The sequence below is a fragment of the Paralichthys olivaceus genome, chromosome 3 (assembly GCF_024713975.1).
Source record: "Paralichthys olivaceus isolate ysfri-2021 chromosome 3, ASM2471397v2, whole genome shotgun sequence".
Classification (NCBI taxonomy): Eukaryota; Metazoa; Chordata; class Actinopteri; order Pleuronectiformes; family Paralichthyidae; genus Paralichthys; species Paralichthys olivaceus.
Window position 1 is genome coordinate 492,779 of NC_091095.1, and position 19,334 is coordinate 512,112.

General features: G+C 44.6%; 2 protein-coding genes across 7 annotated transcripts in view; one reads left to right on the plus strand and one right to left on the minus strand.

Annotated features, from left to right (window-relative positions):
• The window catches only part of patj (PATJ crumbs cell polarity complex component), a 56,162-nt gene extending 42,736 nt beyond the window's left edge, over window positions 1-13,426 (minus strand). For 5 of the 6 annotated variants that reach the window (XM_069519992.1, XM_069520006.1, XM_069519985.1 and 2 more), the window contains exons 1-12: window positions 13,100-13,426; window positions 12,355-12,383; window positions 11,648-11,826; window positions 8,363-8,554; window positions 8,067-8,206; window positions 7,469-7,646; window positions 3,541-3,669; window positions 3,112-3,381; window positions 2,820-2,922; window positions 2,646-2,734; window positions 2,399-2,528; window positions 1,032-1,151 (exon numbers count right to left, since the gene is read on the minus strand). In XM_069519992.1, coding sequence (XP_069376093.1) covers window positions 1,032-1,151; window positions 2,399-2,528; window positions 2,646-2,734; window positions 2,820-2,922; window positions 3,112-3,381; window positions 3,541-3,669; window positions 7,469-7,646; window positions 8,067-8,206; window positions 8,363-8,554; window positions 11,648-11,826; window positions 12,355-12,383; window positions 13,100-13,161 — 1,621 coding nt within the window. In that variant the 5' untranslated portion in view covers window positions 13,162-13,426. The remainder of the gene's footprint in view (window positions 1-1,031; window positions 1,152-2,398; window positions 2,529-2,645; window positions 2,735-2,819; window positions 2,923-3,111; window positions 3,382-3,540; window positions 3,670-7,468; window positions 7,647-8,066; window positions 8,207-8,362; window positions 8,555-11,647; window positions 11,827-12,354; window positions 12,384-13,099) is intronic. The other variant, XM_069519982.1, reaches the window with a different exon arrangement.
• Window positions 13,427-14,486: 1,060 nt separating this feature from the next.
• On the plus strand, window positions 14,487-18,977 carry tm2d1 (TM2 domain containing 1). The gene is made up of 6 exons (XM_020110623.2): window positions 14,487-14,709; window positions 15,115-15,188; window positions 15,307-15,415; window positions 15,804-15,895; window positions 17,103-17,176; window positions 18,310-18,977. Exons 1-6 carry the CDS (start codon window positions 14,513-14,515, stop codon window positions 18,418-18,420), a joined length of 657 nt encoding a protein of 218 aa, XP_019966182.2. The 5' UTR covers window positions 14,487-14,512; the 3' UTR covers window positions 18,421-18,977.
• The last annotated feature ends 357 nt before the right edge of the window (window positions 18,978-19,334 follow it).

Here is a 19,334-nt window from a genome sequence, read left to right on the forward strand (position 1 = left end):
ACACACACACACACACACCGGTCACTTCATTGAAATGTGTCCAGAAGCAGAAAGCTAAATGACTGGAGTCTGGAGAGGATGAACGTGAGAACGCTCTGAAAGCTTCACTGCTCCAGAGAACCAGCTCCACCTCCTCCACCACCTCCACCTCCTCCTCCTTCTCCTCCACCTCCTCGTCTCCTCTCTTCACATGTTGAGCTTTTCTGCTGCAGGTCTGGCGGCGTTACAACAGCCTCTGATTAAATTAGCATTGCTAACCCCGGCTCTCGCAGCACAATTAATCTGCAGCGTTTGGCTGAATACACAGAGTAATACATCGTCAGGCAGCTCAGACACGTTACATCTGTCGGCCGGGAGCAGCGGGCGGCATGCTAAGTGTTAGCCTGGTGTTTGAGCAACTTAGTAAAGCTAATGAGGAACAAAAAGAGAGGACATGATTCAGAGGAGTCCTACGAGACATGTCTGCAGCTACGAACAGAGACTGACTTTGATTCTGTGAATCCTGTTAAATGAGATTAATCAACGTAAAGAACTGGAACCACGTGTTTAAATTATGATTAAGTAAAATAGAATAACTGAACATCAGCAGTGACACAAACGTTCTAAAGAACATAAGAAGAAACTGAATCATGCTTTTATTTCCTCTCTCTCATGCTACATCCACACTCATCGTCTCTGGAGTTTTAGAGGGAAATATTTATTGCTTGTATTGTTTTTATTCTGTGACACACTGGTGTTAATCTGTTTGTATGAAACGTGCTGTACGAATAAAGATTGATTGACATGCAAACTCTGTTTAAACTTTAAGAAACTTTTATTTTCTCAGGTTGAATTCATTTCAAAATGATCTTTTCTTCTTTTCATGATCATCTTATTGTTTCACCTGTTCTGTTTCTAAAGACCTTTTTAAACTTCTTAGATTCAAACCTCCGTACGTGGGGCGACCGCTCAACCAGAGAGCTGTTGAGCCTGAGGTCTGATGATCTGGACCGTGTGTGTGTGTGTGTGTGTGTGTTAGCGTGTGTGTGTACCTCTGCTGAGCTGTGCTGTGTTCAGGTGCATCTGTTCCAGCTTCATTGTCGAGGAGCCAGGAGAGCAAGACTTCACCTCTAGTGACCTCCGCAGAGACACATGAGACGACTCCCTCTCCACTGACACACACACACACACACACACACACACACACACGTAAATAAAGATTGAATAAATAAAATGTGTAAATCTCTGTTGGTGATAAACGTCTGGAGACTTTGAGGTCAGTTAATCATTTCTTGTGTTGGAGGATACGTGGATTCATGGCTCGCTTCACTGGACATCAACACACTGATGGTGCTGTGACCTTTGACCTCCTGGCTGATCATTACTGGTGACCATCGTGAAGCTGGAGTTTGTTTTCCTGTCAGACGCATGAGACTCATCCTCGGTCTTTGCAGATAAGAGAGTCACAGAAATGAGCAGAATATAAGAAAACTTCTCTGTGTTTTCTCGGTAATGAAAGAAAAGACGTCTGGAGGAGATAAGAGCTCTGCACTCCTCCGCCTCACTTTTGGAATCGCTCGTTTCTCTCCGGCCCGGAGGATGACCAGCGCCGGCCGCCGGACGATCACGAGACAAAAAAATGACCCTGAACCGGGAGAATTAATCTCTGGACGCTGGTGCAGGAGGAATCCAAGACTCTCTGAGGAGAGTTGGTGAAAATTACAGCCAGCTGTAAACAAATTTGTCATTTTAATCTGAGCGAGCGACAGAGGCTGAGAGGGTTCACACAGCAGCTGCGATAACTTTCACACTTTGCTTCTCTCACACAAACACATTATTGTTTCAATACAGTGTGATCCTGAAGCTACAGGAAATCACTCCGACACGTTCGAGACACGAGTCATCACGACAACAGACTGTGCAGATTCACAACCTCCCAGATAATTTAGCTTTTAATAATATTCAACGTGTTTCATTCAGTTTTCAACACATGAGGATATTTAACACAATGAAATGGATCATTTACTTTTCATGTGTTTTTATGTTCAGCTCTTTAAATCAGGATTTTCCATCACTTCTCACTGATGATAAAGACAAACTCAGTATTAAATCAATGAACAGAGTTCTGAGCATGTTACAATATAATCGGGTCCAAGAATAATCCACACACTGAACTTCAGAAGGTATCAGATATAACTGTATCTGTCACCATGACAACACTGCTGCTCTACGGACGTTTTCTGATCCGAGTCTGAAGCTTCATGTTTGTTCACGTTTCATTTGATCTGTTAGTTTTGGTTTCACATTGTAATTTAGAGACTAAAGAATTTGTCTGAAACACTTTATTATTCAATGTGTTTAAAAACAGAACCTCTGACCACGTGCACGGTGAGCGCAGGGTGAAGTAAGTCACACCTACCTTTATCCAGGGATCTCTCCAGGGCTCGGGGTTTCTTCCTGACCACAGTGAGAACCACAGTCTGACCCGTCTGCTTCATCACCTCCAGCACCTCCTGATTGGTCATTCCGTGAAGACTGACGCCATCCATCTGTTCGGACAGGAAGTGACATCAGCGAAGATGAATACATCAGGGTCTGAAGTCGGTACACACACACACACACACACACACACACACACACACACACACACACACACAGGCTCTTACAGCGATCAGTCGGTCGTAGACCCAGATGTTTCCGCTCTGGTCAGCGGCGCTGCCTGGAACCACATGTTTCACAAACACACCGACAGCTTCTGAAAGAGAAAACAATCTGCATCTCTCTTTTCTCAACAGCTCTTTCACAGTAAAAGCCCAGTTTGAGTTTGAATCAATGATCACCTTGACTGGTCAGAGGATTGTAGCCGATGATGGAGATACCGAGACTCTGACCGTCCTCCTTGGTGAGAGGAACCTCGTGGATCTCGTATCCCTCCAGGTTGGGCTGAGACACACACACACACAGACACACACAGACACAGACACACACAGACACACACAGACACACACACACACACACACACACACACACACACACACACACAGACACACACATTAAAATTAAAAACTTCTAATGTGAATTCCATCTCAACGTCCTTCTCTGGCTGCGTTGCACATTTTCGCTGCTGCTCACCGTCTTGCTGACGCGGCGTTGGGGGGCGTGGACAGGGCGTTGGAGGGGCAGATCTGGGGGTCGGGGGGATAAGGAGGAGACAGGGGCGGAGTCTGGAGGTGGTGGGGGTGGAGGACCTGTTGACCTCTGACCTCGGGGGTCCCTGGCAATCAGCATGGTCACGTGACTCCCACATCCCTGCAGAGCCCTGACGACCTGGTCGCTGGTGAGGCCCGTGGTGGGCGTCGCCCCAATGCGGAGGATGTGGTCACCTGTGCGGAGACGTCCATCCTGATTGGAGGAGAAGAAATGAAAATGAAAACATGGAGGTTTGTTTTCAAACGCTTCATCTGTATTAAAAGGATTAAAGCAGCTTCTAGAGTTTGAACTCTGAATCAAGAGGCTGACGCTCACGACTGTTTCAAACACGTCTCATCACCCGAGTCTTACCTTGTCCGCCACACTGTTGGGGACGAGCGTCCTGACCACCACCCCGGACATCTTCCCTCCCACGATACCGAAGCCCAAACCAGATCCATCATTCACCAGCTCGATCTCCTCCACATGACTCCACAGATCCTGCAGCACAAACATCCAATCGCGTCAGACAGAGTTGGACTGATACGACAGAATATTAGCTCCACTGCAGGAACAAAGTGAACACTGTCAATATACAGGTCGGTAATAATATTAAACACTTTACAGGGAAACACTGAGGAAAACACACAGAGGTGCAAACATTAAACCGTAATATTCTACATTCAGTCAGGTTTAACCAGGAGTAACGAATAAAAGAGGAAGTGCCACAGCAACACTTTGATGATATTATGATATTATTATATAATTATTGTTATTATAATAATATTATTATTGTTGTAATTGTTGTTATTATAATATTATTATTGTTGTTGTAATTATTGTTATTATAATATTATTATTATTATTATTGTAATTATTGGTATAATAATATTATTATTATTGTTGTAATTATTGTTATTATAATATTATTATTATTATTGTAATTATTGTTATAATAATTATTATTGGTAAAATTATTATTATAACTTAAATGTAAACATCAGGTCAAACAATGTAGTATAGTAAATAAATAAACAAATAAAACAGAATTAAGCAAGAGGAACAATTTATTCTGTTAAATTCTGCGACAGACAGGAAACTAATAAAAAGCTCAGGCCCTGATAATATATAATAATAACAAATATCTCATTTCGATATTTCAAATCACAGTATTCCTGAGATAAAAGCAGGTTTTAAACAGACTCTGTGGTTCAAGTCGAATTCTAAAAAGATCCTGAGATAAAAAGCTTAAATTTCATCTGATTCCAAATGTTTTGTCCGTTATCGTTACAACAGCAGAACGTTTGACTGTTTTCTGTTTTCTCAGATGAACGCAGAGCAAACCAGGATTATTTATAACTCCTAATGATTTGATTTGATTCTGCTGGTGGAGGAGCTGGCAGCTGGTTATCAGTCCCCAGGTGAAAGGTGGTTAAAGTGAACCTCAGCAGGTAATTACACGCTGAGAGCGTTTCCTGTTCTCTGATCAATGACACAACGCTGCAGGAGGAGAGGAGGAGGAGGAGGAGGAGGAGGAAGAGGAGGAGGAGGGGGAGGAAGAGTTTTTAAAGACGCTCCATTACAGCTCTTATTACAGCTGTGATCTGATAGAAGAGGAAGAGGAGGAGGACGACGACAAAGAAGAAGAGGAGGAGAAGAAGTAGGAGTAGGAAGAGGAGGAGGAAGGTGAGGGAACAAGAGGAAGTAGAGGACAAGGAAGAAGGAGGGGTAGGAAGAAGAGGAGGTGGAGGAGAAAGAAGAAAAGCAGGAGGAGTCTTCCTCCTCAACCTCAGAAGAAAGCTGTGTGTCTGAGAAGTGATGTGACACGGGAGGAAGTAGAGGGGTGGAGTTTCTCTGGGTAAACCACAGTGAATTAAGATGGACGACATGACGGCTGCTAAAAGTGAAGCCAGGCATCATGATCACCTCCTGAACCGGCCCAGCGGAGGAGTCCCGGCTTCAGGAGACTCACAGTTAGACAGGCCGAGGGCGAGCGGCTATAAAATCCCATCCAGAGTTGTGCTTTTCATGCCCCCGGCTCCATTAAATGTGGCCTCCATAGAAACACGACATGAATAAAACAAAAGCAGGAGGATCGGAGGCCTGGTATGCAGGAGGTGGCCCCGGTCCAATGAGCCGGGTGAGGAGGAGGAGGAGGAGGAGGGTCACAAACAGAGGGACAGTGTAATTCTGTTGGTAATGACCCAACAATAGAGCAGGGCAGAATCATTACAGCACTGAACCTGTGATTCTCTCATTAACAGTCCAGAACCTCATCATCGTTTCTCCTGCTGAAATATTTTCTTTGTGTAATTTACATGTCGACGTTCTCACGTGTTCTGTCCAACGACTCTCACACACATTCTGTCCTCTGACGTTTGTCCCTGTTCAACCAGCTCGTCACGTCCTCTTCCAGATCACAGACTGGAAACAGAGACGACTCCACTTCCTCCAGAATTAAAGCTCAAATACCTCAGAAACAAACCATCTTGGTATCGAGGTCCCGCCCATAGACACTCTTAACCAATCCTGAGTCAGTGTCAGCTGTCAATCATGACGTCTTGTTTTTACATCATCAATAACTAATTAAACCAAACTGATCAGAAACACGAGCTGAAGTGACAGAAACGTCCTTAAACATTTATTTAACGTCTATTTTTTAGTTTGGTTCACGTCTCATCTGCTAACATGGAGGAGGAGCTTAATGATCTATACTGCAGCCAGCCACCAGGGGGCGATCAAGACGCTTTAGAGCATCCATCTTTATTTACAGTGTGTGCTAAAGGCAGTGTCACCTCCCTCATGTCTCGTCTTCCAGGTGAAGTTATCAGTGTGACCTCTGACCTTTCACTTCAGTTAGGACAGAGACGATGGATCGAGTTTCCTGTTGACGTCATCGTCTCTTTGTCTCTGCCTCCCTCCTCCCCCGCTGCCACTCTCCGACTCCCCCATCATGTTGACATTCATCGATCGCGCCTCCTCTCAGACTTAAATACATATTGTCAGGAGCGATGCTGCAAGTGGAGCACTAACGTGATTTCCTTTAGGCCTTAAGGTCGTAAAAATCACAGAGTCAATGTCGGCAGACTTACAGCTCGTCATAAACAGGAGGTCTCACTCTGATACAGAAGAGTGGCCTCAAAGTGACCTCCAGTTATGATTGACGCCCTCTCAGCACTGCTTGTTTTGACTGATAGCCAAGCTGTGTGTGTGTGTGTGTGTGTGTGTGTGTGTGTGCGTGCGTGCGTGCGTGCGTGCGTGCGTGCGTGCGTGCGTGCGTGTGTGTGTGTGTGAGTGTGTGAGTGTGTGAGTGTGTGAGTGTGTGAGTGTGTGTGTGTGTGTTAAGCTGATTTCAGCTCCACCTGCTTCTTGTTCAGGTTTTAAAGACAAAAAAACGTTTTTCAATCGATCTGATCTGTGATCTGTGATCCTGCAGCTGAACATGAACCAGAACATGTTCAATCATGTTGAACGTTAACTCGATGTTTTAACGTCACAGTATCATCTGCTTCACTTTGTTGTTTTGGTTCTAACCCGGAGATAAAAACACTTTCCTGTTTCTCTCAACGACACTAAAACTTTAGTATTAGACAATCACCTCACATCTGGAGTTAAACACATCTGTTCTCTTCCAGATAAAATCTGCTCCCTCAGTTGACGGTCTCCATCACGACACAAATACTGATCTCAGAAAGAATCTGCTAACAAGTCAAACTAATATAATAATGTGCGTGTGTACTTTTTTAAATGTTATAATAATAATGTTCAGTGTCGGTTAAAGCAAACTTTTTATCATTAATATTATTTGCTCCGTCTTTGTATTTTTAATTTGAAAAAATCTGAATTGACACAAGATTTAAGATTAAATTGCTGATTATTCTTGTTAAATAACTTTTTCAATATATGAACTTTATTTATAAAACAGCAAAGCCTCATTTTTCTGGAGCTGAACCCTGAAAATGTTTTTATTTTTTAAGTCTTGTCTGAAATTCATTGATTATGAAAATAGCTGTCGTGTCCGTGGTCGTTCAGCTCTGATCACATGTTGCCTCACAGATTTTACTTGACATAATATTTAGTGCTGACGCAGGAACAACTAATGATGACGGATGAAGACGTGGACGTCTTCAGAGAAACAGACACAGTGGACATGTTGCAGACACGGATTCTGACGCTGATTCTCTTGTGTCAGTAAATCTTCACTGTTCTGTGTTGCAGCTGAAGTTTCTTCATGATTTGATCTCTGCTCTTCTCTCTCTGGAGCAGTTTCTTCTTATGGGATGCAGATCGGACGTCTTACCCTGTTGACCGGTGTGATTGGCGATGGTGCACTAGGTGGGCGATCCCGGGCCACCACCAGCTCCACAGTCTCTCCGGGCTGCTGCAGAAGGGTCAGGGCCTGCTGCTGGTCGACCCCCGGCTCCAGAGGGTGACCGTTGATCACCAGGATCTGGTCCCGCTCCTGGAGACGTCCATCCCTGTAGACGAGACACAGACAAGGTGGTGAGGTTTGAGCTGAACCTTCATTAGTCTCTGCATTGTCAGGCTACAAGGAAACCAAGGTCCAAATACACTCTATGTTATCATTTCACATTTTGGGTTAATCTAACTTCAAGAATTAAATCAACAATCTGCAACTTTTCAACCTTAAACCCTCAGTTTGATTAAAGTGAGTCTGATGTGTGAACGTGGAGAACGTTTCCTCCTTCGCTCCCTGAGCGTCTGTTCTCTCACTCTGCTGAGTGGGTTCATCTCCTGAGAGAACAAGTGACTGAGAGTCACAGCTTCAACTGAAACAGCTCCAGACAGTTGCTCATTTCATGATAACGTTCTAACTATTGTTCATAACGTGCTTTTTAAAGTCCCCTCAGATCTCGTGCTCGAGTTTAGAGTCGAACCTGTGAGCGATGCCTCCAGGCTGAACGTGTTTGACGAAGACGCCGTGACTGCTGCTTCCTGCTGGATTCAGACCGACCACGCTGAAGCCCAGACCTCCAGAGAGAGGCCGAGTCAGACGCACCAGCTCCGCGTGACGGCCCTACACACACACACACACACACACACACACACACACACACACACACACACACACACACACACACACACACACACACACACACACACACACACACGTCTTCATATGCAGACAGTATGATGATCTGGGTGTGTGTGTGTGCATCGTGGCTCCACCCACCTGGGCGGCGATGAGGATCCACTTCTGGAGGACTTCTGATGTGGGCGGGGTCTGAGTGATGGGCAGTGATGAGCCATTGGTCAGGATGGAGGAGGAGGCAGAGAGGGTGGGCGGGTCCGAGGTGCTCATGATCAGCTGACCCTTCTTAGAGAAGCTGAACTCGCTGCAGGCGTCAGGAGGCATGCTGCTCAGCTACACACACAACACATCAACAAAAGAGTTGTGACTGTGACCTTTGACCTCCAGGGTCTATTCACTTCCTCTTCCCTCGAGGAGTTCCTGAGATTTCACGTTCACGAGGACGGACGGACAGAAAAAATGAAAACTTCAGTTACAGAAGCAGATTTATTTTTAAAGTTTTACAGTTTAACGTTAGAAATCTGACATCAGCGTAAAATCTCTGCAACAGAAACAAACAGAAACAAACTGAAGCGAGCGATGCTGGTTCATGAGGGTTCCACTGTCCACATACTTCTGGCCCAGTTTCCACACAGCGTCTCTCTCTTTGTTGGAATGTTTGGCGGCAAAAACCTGTCCCGTGTGAAGTCTGCCAAACGGTACAACACGGGGGGGGGGGGGGGGGGGGGGGGGGGCCTTATATGCAAGGACATTGTCGACAAGAAACAAAGACATGGAGGAAAAAAATAAAGTGGAGAGGCCGGGGGGGTAAGAGGGGAGGAGGAAAAAAAATCAATAGATTCCTGTGCTCGCTCACTCGCTCGCTCTCTGAACAGGTAATGTATTAATGACCTTTACACTCACATTGTGGAAACTTATCAGTCTGCGGCTTATTTAGGCCGGGCTGACGGAGCAGGATCCCGAGCCATTTCATCAATACAGCCTCGACAAGGCCGTTACTCAAACCAAGACACTAGATATTAAAGCTTGATAGATCCGCAGAGCGCCGGGGAGGGACGGACGGAGGGAGGGAGGAGAAATAAATAAAGAAAGAGAGAGAGAAGTCCCAGCTTCATACACCCTGCACCGGTTTCCACCGACGCATTCATAGACTCAGCTCTGACCTTCGCAGCACTTAGAATATGAAGCCCGCCGGCGGTTATTGCCATTATGTTAATTTGGCCTGCGGATTGTTTATTGTAAAGGCTGTGCGTCGCCCCGAGCGGCAGCGGAATACAGATGAGCGGAGTCAACGTCTCCACTCAGCGCCACCGACAGGTCACAGCGTTGGACAGGAAGCGTCTGACTCCTATCGACAGCCGGACACAGTTACTGTACACGTGTAGAGCTGATGTTAAATTCAAATGATGAAACACGGAGCGCAGAGGCCAACGCACCTTGTCACATGATTTAAAATCCTGTTCCTGAAAACATCCAGTTCTGTTTTACGACTGAGAGCTGCTTCTAATAAATCCTCCTTCACGAGGCTTCAGCTCTGATTCACCTGCACTGATCTCTGCGAGCAGATAAAACTCTTCAGCTCTGATTCACCTGCACTGATCTCTGCGAGCAGATAAAACTCTTCAGCTCTTCACCGTCGACTTCAGCTCGTCTGGACGTGTTTTGTCTTTAAGCTCAAACCTGCAGCAGCTGGACGCCATCGACGACGTGTCGAGCCTTCAGCACAAAGTGTTCATGTCGCTGGTTTGAAAACAGAATGAATTATTTTTAAGTTCTGAGTTTGAGTTCCACATGTTTGGTTTTATTTGAGTTTTCTTTAAAGTTATAATTATTTATAATAAAGTTAATGTTTCCATCGAATCTCAGCCGGTTACTTGACAAAGCTTTATTGTGAAAGTCTAACTTCCTGTTTCATTTCTGATAGTCTCAGCTGCGCACACGCACACACGTCTGTGGTGTTGTCAGTGATCATGTCTGTGGTGTTGTCAGTGATCATGTCTGTGGTCATGTCTGTGGTCATGTCTGTGGTCATGTCTGTGGTCTGTGGTCATGTCAGTGGTCTGTGGTCATGTCTGTGGTCATGTCAGTGGTCATGTCAGTGGTCATGTCAGTGGTCTGTGGTCATGTCAGTGGTCTGTGGTCATGTCTGTGGTCATGTCAGTGGTCTGTGGTCATGTCTGTGGTCATGTCTGTGGTCATGTCTGTGGTCATGTCAGTGGTCATGTCAGTGGTCATGTCAGTGGTCTGTGGTCATGTCAGTGGTCATGTCAGTGGTCTGTGGTCATGTCTGTGGTAATGTCTGTGGTCATGTCAGTGGTCTGTGGTCATGTCAGTGGTCTGTGGTCATGTCTGTGGTCATGTCAGTGGTCATGTCAGTGGTCTGTGGTCATGTCAGTGGTCATGTCAGTGGTCATGTCAGTGGTCTGTGGTCATGTCTGTGGTCATGTCAGTGGTCTGTGGTCATGTCAGTGGTCTGTGGTCATGTCTGTGGTCATGTCAGTGGTCTGTGGTCATGTCTGTGGTCATGTCTGTGGTCATGTCAGTGGTCATGTCAGTGGTCTGTGGTCATGTCAGTGGTCATGTCAGTGGTCTGTGGTCATGTCTGTGGTCATGTCTGTGGTCATGTCAGTGGTCTGTGGTCATGTCTGTGGTCATGTCTGTAGTCTGTGGTCATGTCTGTGATCCTGTCTGTGGTCATGTCTGTGGTCTGTGGTCATGTCAGTGGTCTGTGGTCATGTCTGTGGTCATGTCAGTGGTCTGTGGTCATGTCAGTGGTCATGTCTGTGGTCTGTGGTTATGTCAGTGGTCATGTCTGTGGTCATGTCAGTGGTCTGTGGTCATGTCTGTGGTCATGTCTGTGGTCATGTCAGTGGTCTGTGGTCATGTCTGTAGTCATGTCTGTGGTCATGTCTGTGGTCATGTCTGTGGTCATGTCAGTGGTCATGTCAGTGGTCATGTCTGTGGTCATGTCTGTGGTCTGTGGTCATGTCTGTGGTCTGTGGTCATGTCTGTGGTCATGTCTGTGGTCATGTCTGTGGTCATGTCTGTGGTCATGTCAGTGGTCAGTGGTCATGTCTGTGGTCATGTCAGTGGTCTGTGGTCATGTCTGTGGTCATGTCAGTGGTCAGTGGTCATGTCTGTGGTCATGTCTGTGGTCATGTCTGTGGTCATGTCAGTGGTCTGTGGTCATGTCTGTGGTCATGTCTGTGGTCATGTCTGTGGTCATGTCTGTGGTCAGTGGTCATGTCAGTGGTCAGTGGTCATGTCTGTGGTCATGTCTGTGGTCATGTCTGTGGTCATGTCAGTGGTCATGTCTGTGGTCATGTCTGTGGTCATGTCTGTGGTCAGTGGTCATGTCAGTGGTCATGTCAGTGGTCTGTGGTCATGTCTGTGGTCATGTCAGTGGTCTGTGGTCAGTAGTCTCACCTGGTGTCTCAGCTGCTTGATGGAGTGCTGCAGTGTCAGGATGTGGTTGAACAGAGGACTCTGCAGCGTCTCCCTCAGGTTCCCCACAGTGTCACTGTGAGTCCACTCTTCCTTCTGGACCAGTTTAGAGTGAAGACGGTCCAGAGCTCCAAGAACCTGCTGCCGCTCGGCCGAGGACACTGAGGACACACACACACAGACACAGACACACACAGACACACACAGACACACACACAGACACACGGACACACACACAGACACACAAACAGACACACACACGGACACACACAGACACACACACAGACACACACACGGACACACACAGACACACACACAGACACACACAGACACACAGACACACACACGGACACACACAGACACACACACAGACACACACAGACACACACACACAGACACACACACAGACACACACACAGACACACACAGACACACACACACGGACACACACACAGACACACACAGACACACACACGGACACACACAGACACACACACAGACACACACAGACACACACACACAGACACACACACAGACACACACAGACACACACACAGACACACACAGACACACACACACAGACACACACACAGACACACACACAGACACACACACAGACACACAATGTAAACTGTGTCTGAATGATGACATCTTTATCACCGTGTATTATTGTGAAGAGAGATTTTTACCTGTCAGGACGTTTTCAAACATCTTCTTTCTATCAAAGAAGAAAAGAATTCACTTTTATTACAAATAGATGATGAGTCTGATTCATAGAGACGCTGTCAGGGGACGAAGGGACAACGAGAGACACAGACAGCCAGAAAGACACAAAGAGACAAAGCTCAACCACAGACATTATTCAGTCGCAGTAAATATTGATCATGATCAGTTTATTAATGATCACACTGACATGTTGAGAATCTGTGATGCGTTCAGGTGACAGGCTCCACATCAGACTATCCTCAGTCTCTCTCTCTAATACACACATGCGCACACACACACACACACACACACACACACTTTCTCTCTTACTCTCACTCTCTCTCTCACACACACACACACACACTCACTCACTCTCTCTCTCTCTTACATACACACTCTCATTCACACTCTCTCTCTCTCACACTCTCTCTCTTACACACACACACACACACAACGAGACTGAAACTGAGCGCGTGTGAAGAGAAACTCACCTGTGACCTCACCTGAGAAAAGCAGGAAGTGAAACTCAGAGGGGGGAGGGGGGGCTCTAGACTGTAATCAACACAGCAGTTGTGTAGTTGTATCGTGTGTATTGTGTGTATCGTGTGTATTGTGTGTATCGTGTGTATCGTGTACACACTCAGCAGTAGTGTGGTGTCTCTCCGTCCACAGATCAACAGGTGAATGAAAGTTGACAGATGAAAAAGCGGAGACATTTTAAAAACTCACCTTTTGTCCTGACGAGTCCAAACTTTGTCCTCTTGTCTGAAAACACACAACTTCTCCTCCATCAGCGACACAACTGCACCGACACACAACACACACACCCTCCGCTGCCTGCTAGCATGCTAACTTAGCTTCCTGAACTCTACGTGGAAAGTGTCGCGTCGTTACGGGACGAGGATCCGTGGACGAGCCGCGGCGGAGGGGAACCGGACAACCGGAGAACCGGGAGCAGAGCGACCTCCGGACGGTTCTGAACCCGGAGAAGATTCACCTCAACTGGGCTGAGTCCGCCAGGAGAGCCGCTCTAATGATGCGTTCAGGGCAGGCGGACATACTCCTACTCAACTCTGATGTTTATCGGTTCTTATTTTCAGAAAGTTTCAGAAAGTTTCAGAAAGTTTCATAAAGTTTCAGAAAGTTTCAGAAAGTTTCAGAAAGTTTCAGAAAGTTTCATAAAGTTTCTTTAAGTTTCTTTAAGTTTCTGTTTCTACTTCATGACTCTGACTCTGCTTCTGTGTTCTTAGTTCATCTCTATTAACCAGTTTATCCTCTGACGCATCGAGGCCAACACATGGACAGCACTGACCTGATTCTTGTTCTGGTTTGTTCACGGTTCATGTTGTCAGCTCAATGAAATGAGATGTGAAAATGAAAAGCACAAAACCAGGAATAAAATGAAGAGAAACTGAGGAATATGAAATATTTTCTACTTGATTTAATGTTCATTCATGAAAATAAACATCAATCAAACTAAACTCGCAAAACCCTTAACTTTATGAATTAGTGTTATCAATCTTATTCTAGTCAATTTACTGTCCAACATCTTCAAACAGATATTTATAATAATTTAGTAATAATGCTGAAGAAGTGAGAACAAACTGCTAATCTTCAGGTATAAATGAAACAACGGAGGAGGAGAATGAATGAGTATTTACTCAGTATAAATATACATGTTCTTTTATTTGTGTGTGTATTATAGAATTATTCATCCAACAATCTTGGTCCCATGATGTTTGGAAGATATGTGTGATTTTATCTATATTATCAATAATAATTAATGACTTATGGTAAAATATTTGTTAATATTTATACAAATAGTTTTACACAAAAAACAACAGAGTCAACTGTTAAAATACCAAAACAAATCAAAGATTTTAAAGTACTACACAGATCTTTCTGCAGTAACATTATATTAACTGTGAAGACACATTAACATCACAATGAATTCAAAACAATGATGAAATCCAGTTACACTAGTGTGTGATTTTAAAATGAAAGAGTGAGAATGTAAAGTTTAGAGATGAAGGAAGTGAAATCTGACTCAACGTTGAACATCATGTCTCCTGTCAGCGGTCTCCTGTCAGATTCTTATTTACCACGTTGAACGCAGCATCGTGTCACGTGACAGCCTCAGTCATGGCGTCCTCCAGGACGTCTGTGTTGTGTTCAGGCTCCGGGTTCTCCGGGTTCTCCTGGTGCTCCGGGTTCTCCGGGTTCTCCGGGTTCTCCTGGTTCTCCGGGCTGTGGCCTCTGCTGTTCTTCTCTGTGTGTTTCCACTTTAATCAGGTTCTGACCGAGGACACCCGGAGCTGCGAGGAGCTGCGGCTCGGACAGTATCCGACCCACCGCTGTTAGCTCACTGAGGCTAAGCTAACCGGCTAACGGCTAAATACTGTTATTACTGTGTGTGTGTGTGTGTGTGTGTGTGTGTGTGTGTGTGTGTGTAACTACAATGTTATGATGTGTATATTAGAGTCAGGTTGTGTTATTGTTGCTTTAGCTTGTGTAGGTGTTGTATGCTGTCATGTTGTTATGTCGGTTGTGTTGTTGTGTTGTTATGTCGGTTGTGTTGTTATGTCGGTTGTGTTGTTGTGTTGGACTCTTTACTCTCGTGTCTGTGTAACGGGTCAGGTTTTGTTACTGTCAGGTGGATTGTGTTGTTGTTGTGTATTTGTGTCACGGGTTAGGATGTGTGGTTGTTGTGTTACTGTTGTGTTGGACTCCTTCACTCTTCTCATGTATTTGTGTAATGGTCCAAAGATCGATGAAGCCACTCAGGAGCCAGAGAACTGCAGGGACACGACAGCGTGGGGTGAGTGTGACCGTGAGTGTGACACTGGTTTACACTGTACAACACAGTCCTAAACCTCACAACCAGCTGTGTGTGTGTGTGTGTGTGTGTGTGTGTGTGTGTGTGTGTGTGTGTTCAGTGGAGTGTCTCCCTGCTCCCAACATCAGCTGTCGACTCTCTAATGGGACAGAGTTCAGGTTCAGTGGGAAGGAGGTGGGCTTCAACAAAACCATCTCCTGCAGGAACGTGTGAGTGTTCACACACACACACACACACACACACACACACACACACACACACACACACACACACACAGTTCCTATCAACTAGTCAGTCACTGAGGAAGTGAAGTTAATAACTTCCTGTCACATGAATCACTCACAATAAATATCATAATCTAGTTTTTTTATTTCCTGTCTTTGACTTGAACTTAAGATCAAAAGTACGAGCCTCGTGTTTGCTTCCCTCATTCTTCCACCTGTGTGACAGTGACGGAGCTACACTCTCTGTGGTTGTCTTAGTTTTAAATCCTGATCGGTAGAAACCCGATCGATTTGTGCTCATTAAATTATTGTTATCATTTTATTTTCATTCATTATTGAAACTCATGTCTGAGAATCATCTGCTTTCTCTCAGGAGTGGTTATTCCTACAAAGTGGCCGTGGCTCTGTCTCTGTTTCTGGGCTGGATCGGAGCAGATCGCTTCTACCTGGGATATCCTGCTTTAGGTACACACACACACACACACACACACACACACACACACACACAGTTCCTATCAACTAGTCAGTCTCTGAGGAAGTGAAGTTTTTTAACTAATATAATAACTGTGATAAAACACTGATGTGTCAGAAACAACAAGAAGCTCCAGTTTCATTCAGACTGAAAATAATAATCAGTGATGATAATAACTGAGATGATGGAGCTCAGACTCAGGATTAATGAATGAACACAACACAGAACTCAACCATTTACAGGTTCAGTCTGATAGAAACATGAAAGTGACTCGTGTGGTTTCAGTATGAAGGTATTTAGCAGGTCTGGTATCGTAGCAACAGGGGGGGCGGAGCAGATGAGCTGAGAGGCGGCTCCAGAGAACAGCTGGTCCACAGACAATTTTGTAAAAAACCAGCTAAATTGTAGAAGTGGTTACGTTTAGGAGGCTGCACGCCGGCTCAGGTCGGCCGGCGCTGGGCCAAGTCAGATTTATCTCAGCTTTGTGAAAGAAAACAAACAAGCACAGAAGAACGAGATGAGTGTGAAGTCCTGTTAGCGCCCCCTTCAGGCAGCACACACAATAAGAACAAATCCTGAAGATTTCTCTTCACAGTCGGACAATTAGTGGAGCTGAATAAGCATCATTTGTCCTGAAGGTGGCGCCTGAGGAATGACCCCAGGGTTAGCTCAATCAGGACATTTAATTTTTTTATTCTAACTTTATGTTTTTATATTTTAGGCCCATGAAGAATGTGACACATGGAGCTGAAGCTGATTTAATCATGTATGAGTTGGTTAGGGTTGAGACAGCTGATTAGGCACATACCGATTACATAACTTTTCCACCAACCACACGACTGGTTGGTTTGTTTTAAACATAACACAGAAAGGGGGATGGTAAAACCATTCTGGATGTTTCACCAGCTCACTGACTTTATTTGATTGTATTGGTAATTAATGGGAAACACTGCACCACAGTAGCGAGGCTAGGCTCAATGAAATCTAACGTTAAAGACGAGAGTGAGCCGACCCACAATGTTAAAACGTCTAAAACAACTCGACCTTTATGAGATTTGTTGTTTAACTCAGAGATGTTGAATCTGTTTTATCACTGAATTATCTTCTCTGTGTCCGATCACAGACTCTGAGACAAGAGTTCGTTCGTTCGTTCGTTCATTCGTTCAGACTCACCTGGACTTTTCTCCTCCTCTGTCTCAGGACTCTTGAAGTTCTGTACCGTTGGTTTCTGTGGAATTGGCACATTGATTGACTTCATACTGATCGCCATGCAGGTGAGTCCCCGCCCCCTGTTCAGGTACCTGGTCGACACCCACTCAGTGAACAAACGCACAAAGTCAGAAGAAAGTGAAAAACCTAATTAATGTGAATCTATTCTGATAATTGATCAATAGTTCAAAGTAGAACTGAATCGATTGGTTGATCAACACAAGAAACAATTAGCATAATTAGTATTTTGATAATTTGATTTGCTGCTTTTCTTCGTCACATTTCACTGAACTGAACCAAACCAGACGTTAAAAACACGAAACTCAGACAATGAATTAAAATTTCATTTAAACACTGAAGCTCGAGTTCAGTCGAGTTTCCTGAGACTCAGCCATTTAAACGTTTGTTGGTCAAACACAGATGCTCAGTCGTGGTTTCCTGTCGTGACTCGTGTGATGAAGAGTTCCTCCTCGACATCAGCCTCATAATTTAACACTAACTGCTCAGTCGGGGGGGGGAGGGGTGTGAATAAACAGGCGTCGGCCTTCTGATTATTATTTACGCTCATCCATCGAGCAGCGCTGCGTCAGGATGAATGATGCTTGACACTTTGAAATGGAAGCAGAGAGAACGGAGGAGAACGGATGGAGTGAGGGAGACGGGAGCTGAGGGGACGAATCCCTCCCTCCTGTTGAAGTGTTTCAGAGTCTGTGGATCCATCAGGAGGAGGTGAAGAGGAGCAGCAATGGACAGATGTTCAGATGAACGGCCTTTTCACCTGAACATGACGGATCAAACCTCAGAGTCTTTAAAATAAAACCCAAGAGAAACAATCCACTCAACTCAGACTGAAATCATTAGATGTAAAAAACTCTGTCGTCTTTGAGTTGTTGGTTGAGATTTAAATTTGTACACATGAAAATGTTTTAATCATCGTCACACAGCAGAAAACAAAAATGTTGGATTGATGGAAAAAAATTTTTATTCTGACATCATCAAAAAGCTGGGAACTCAATTAAAAAACTTATTTCAGAAACTAAAGTTCATTTCTAATGTTGATTGTCAGTTTGTTGATGTGTTGTTCTCTCGTCACTCTTGATTCTTTAAACGAACCTGAAATCCTCAGAGTCCAAGTCTCAGGTGCTCAGCTGTGTTTGTGTTTCACTCACCTGTTGTGTTGTTGTGTGTCCTCCTGCAGATTGTGGGTCCAGCAGACGGATCAAACTACATTGTGGATTATTACGGTGCTCGGCTGACCCGCCTCTCCATCACCAACCAGACGTACAGGAACCCTCACCGGTCGCTGTAAACGCACCAGGAACCCTGGAGTAAACAACCAAACCTTCTTCTTCTTAATATTCATGGATCAGAAACAACAGTGAGCAGGAGGTGAACCAATGAACAAGCTCTGCTCTGAACATGTGACCCACAAACGTGTCGGCTCTGTCGTCTTTATAAAACATTTAAGTGATAAAACGACAAACATGTAAATTAAGACGAGCTCCTACAATTAAAGATCTCTCCCTCTCTCTCTCTCTCTCCCTCTCTCTCTCTCTCTCTCTCTCTCTCTCTCTCTCTCTCTCTCTCTCTATCATTTAAAGGAACATTACAGTTTTTTTCTGTTATATGATCTTCACTCGTTAGTTTCACATCATCTCTGCTGAAATCTTTTGATTTTACAAAGGTCACAGATGTTTCGTCACTTTAGGTCACAGTTATTTCCCCACATCTGTCCAGCTGTTTGAACTTTATGTATTATAGAAACTATTTCGTGACTTTGGCTGTAACATATTGTTTCACTGCTGTTGTGTTATTTAAGCAGATTTTCCCATGAGACTTTGTAAATAAAGTTTGTCTTTGTGTTGATCTACACGACTGATTTTCTGAATTCATGTAAATATTAATAATTTATTTAAATCCTGACCCTCGTTCAGTTTGAAGCCGCCTGTTCTTTTAAATGTGGCTGTTAATTATTTCTCTGTATCAGTATTGATCTGTATTATCAGTATTTATGAATCAGTATATGAGCAGGACACAAACTTTAAACTGTCACAGCGGTTTCCTCCGTCTTCTTCCTCTGACCCACGTCTCCACGGAGCTGTGAGACGTTAGATTTTTCTATTTTTTCTTGTTTTGAAATGAAAACTATCAGATTCTCATTCATCTCAAAATTAACTTTCACTTGTTTCTAATTAACTTTCCTCAGACACTGAATTCTTTTAT

What these genes read in the sequence shown, in the direction of transcription:
- tm2d1 (XM_020110623.2), top strand. Translation starts at nt 14,513, where the DNA reads ATGGCGTCCTCCAGGACGTCTGTGTTGTGTTCAGGCTCCGGGTTCTCC. An exon ending in CCTGGGATATCCTGCTTTAG is followed by an intron (nt 15,896 to 17,102) that starts GTACACACACAC and finishes CCTCTGTCTCAG; the next exon opens with GACTCTTGAAGTTCTGTACC. An exon ending in TCATACTGATCGCCATGCAG is followed by an intron (nt 17,177 to 18,309) that starts GTGAGTCCCCGC and finishes GTCCTCCTGCAG; the next exon opens with ATTGTGGGTCCAGCAGACGG.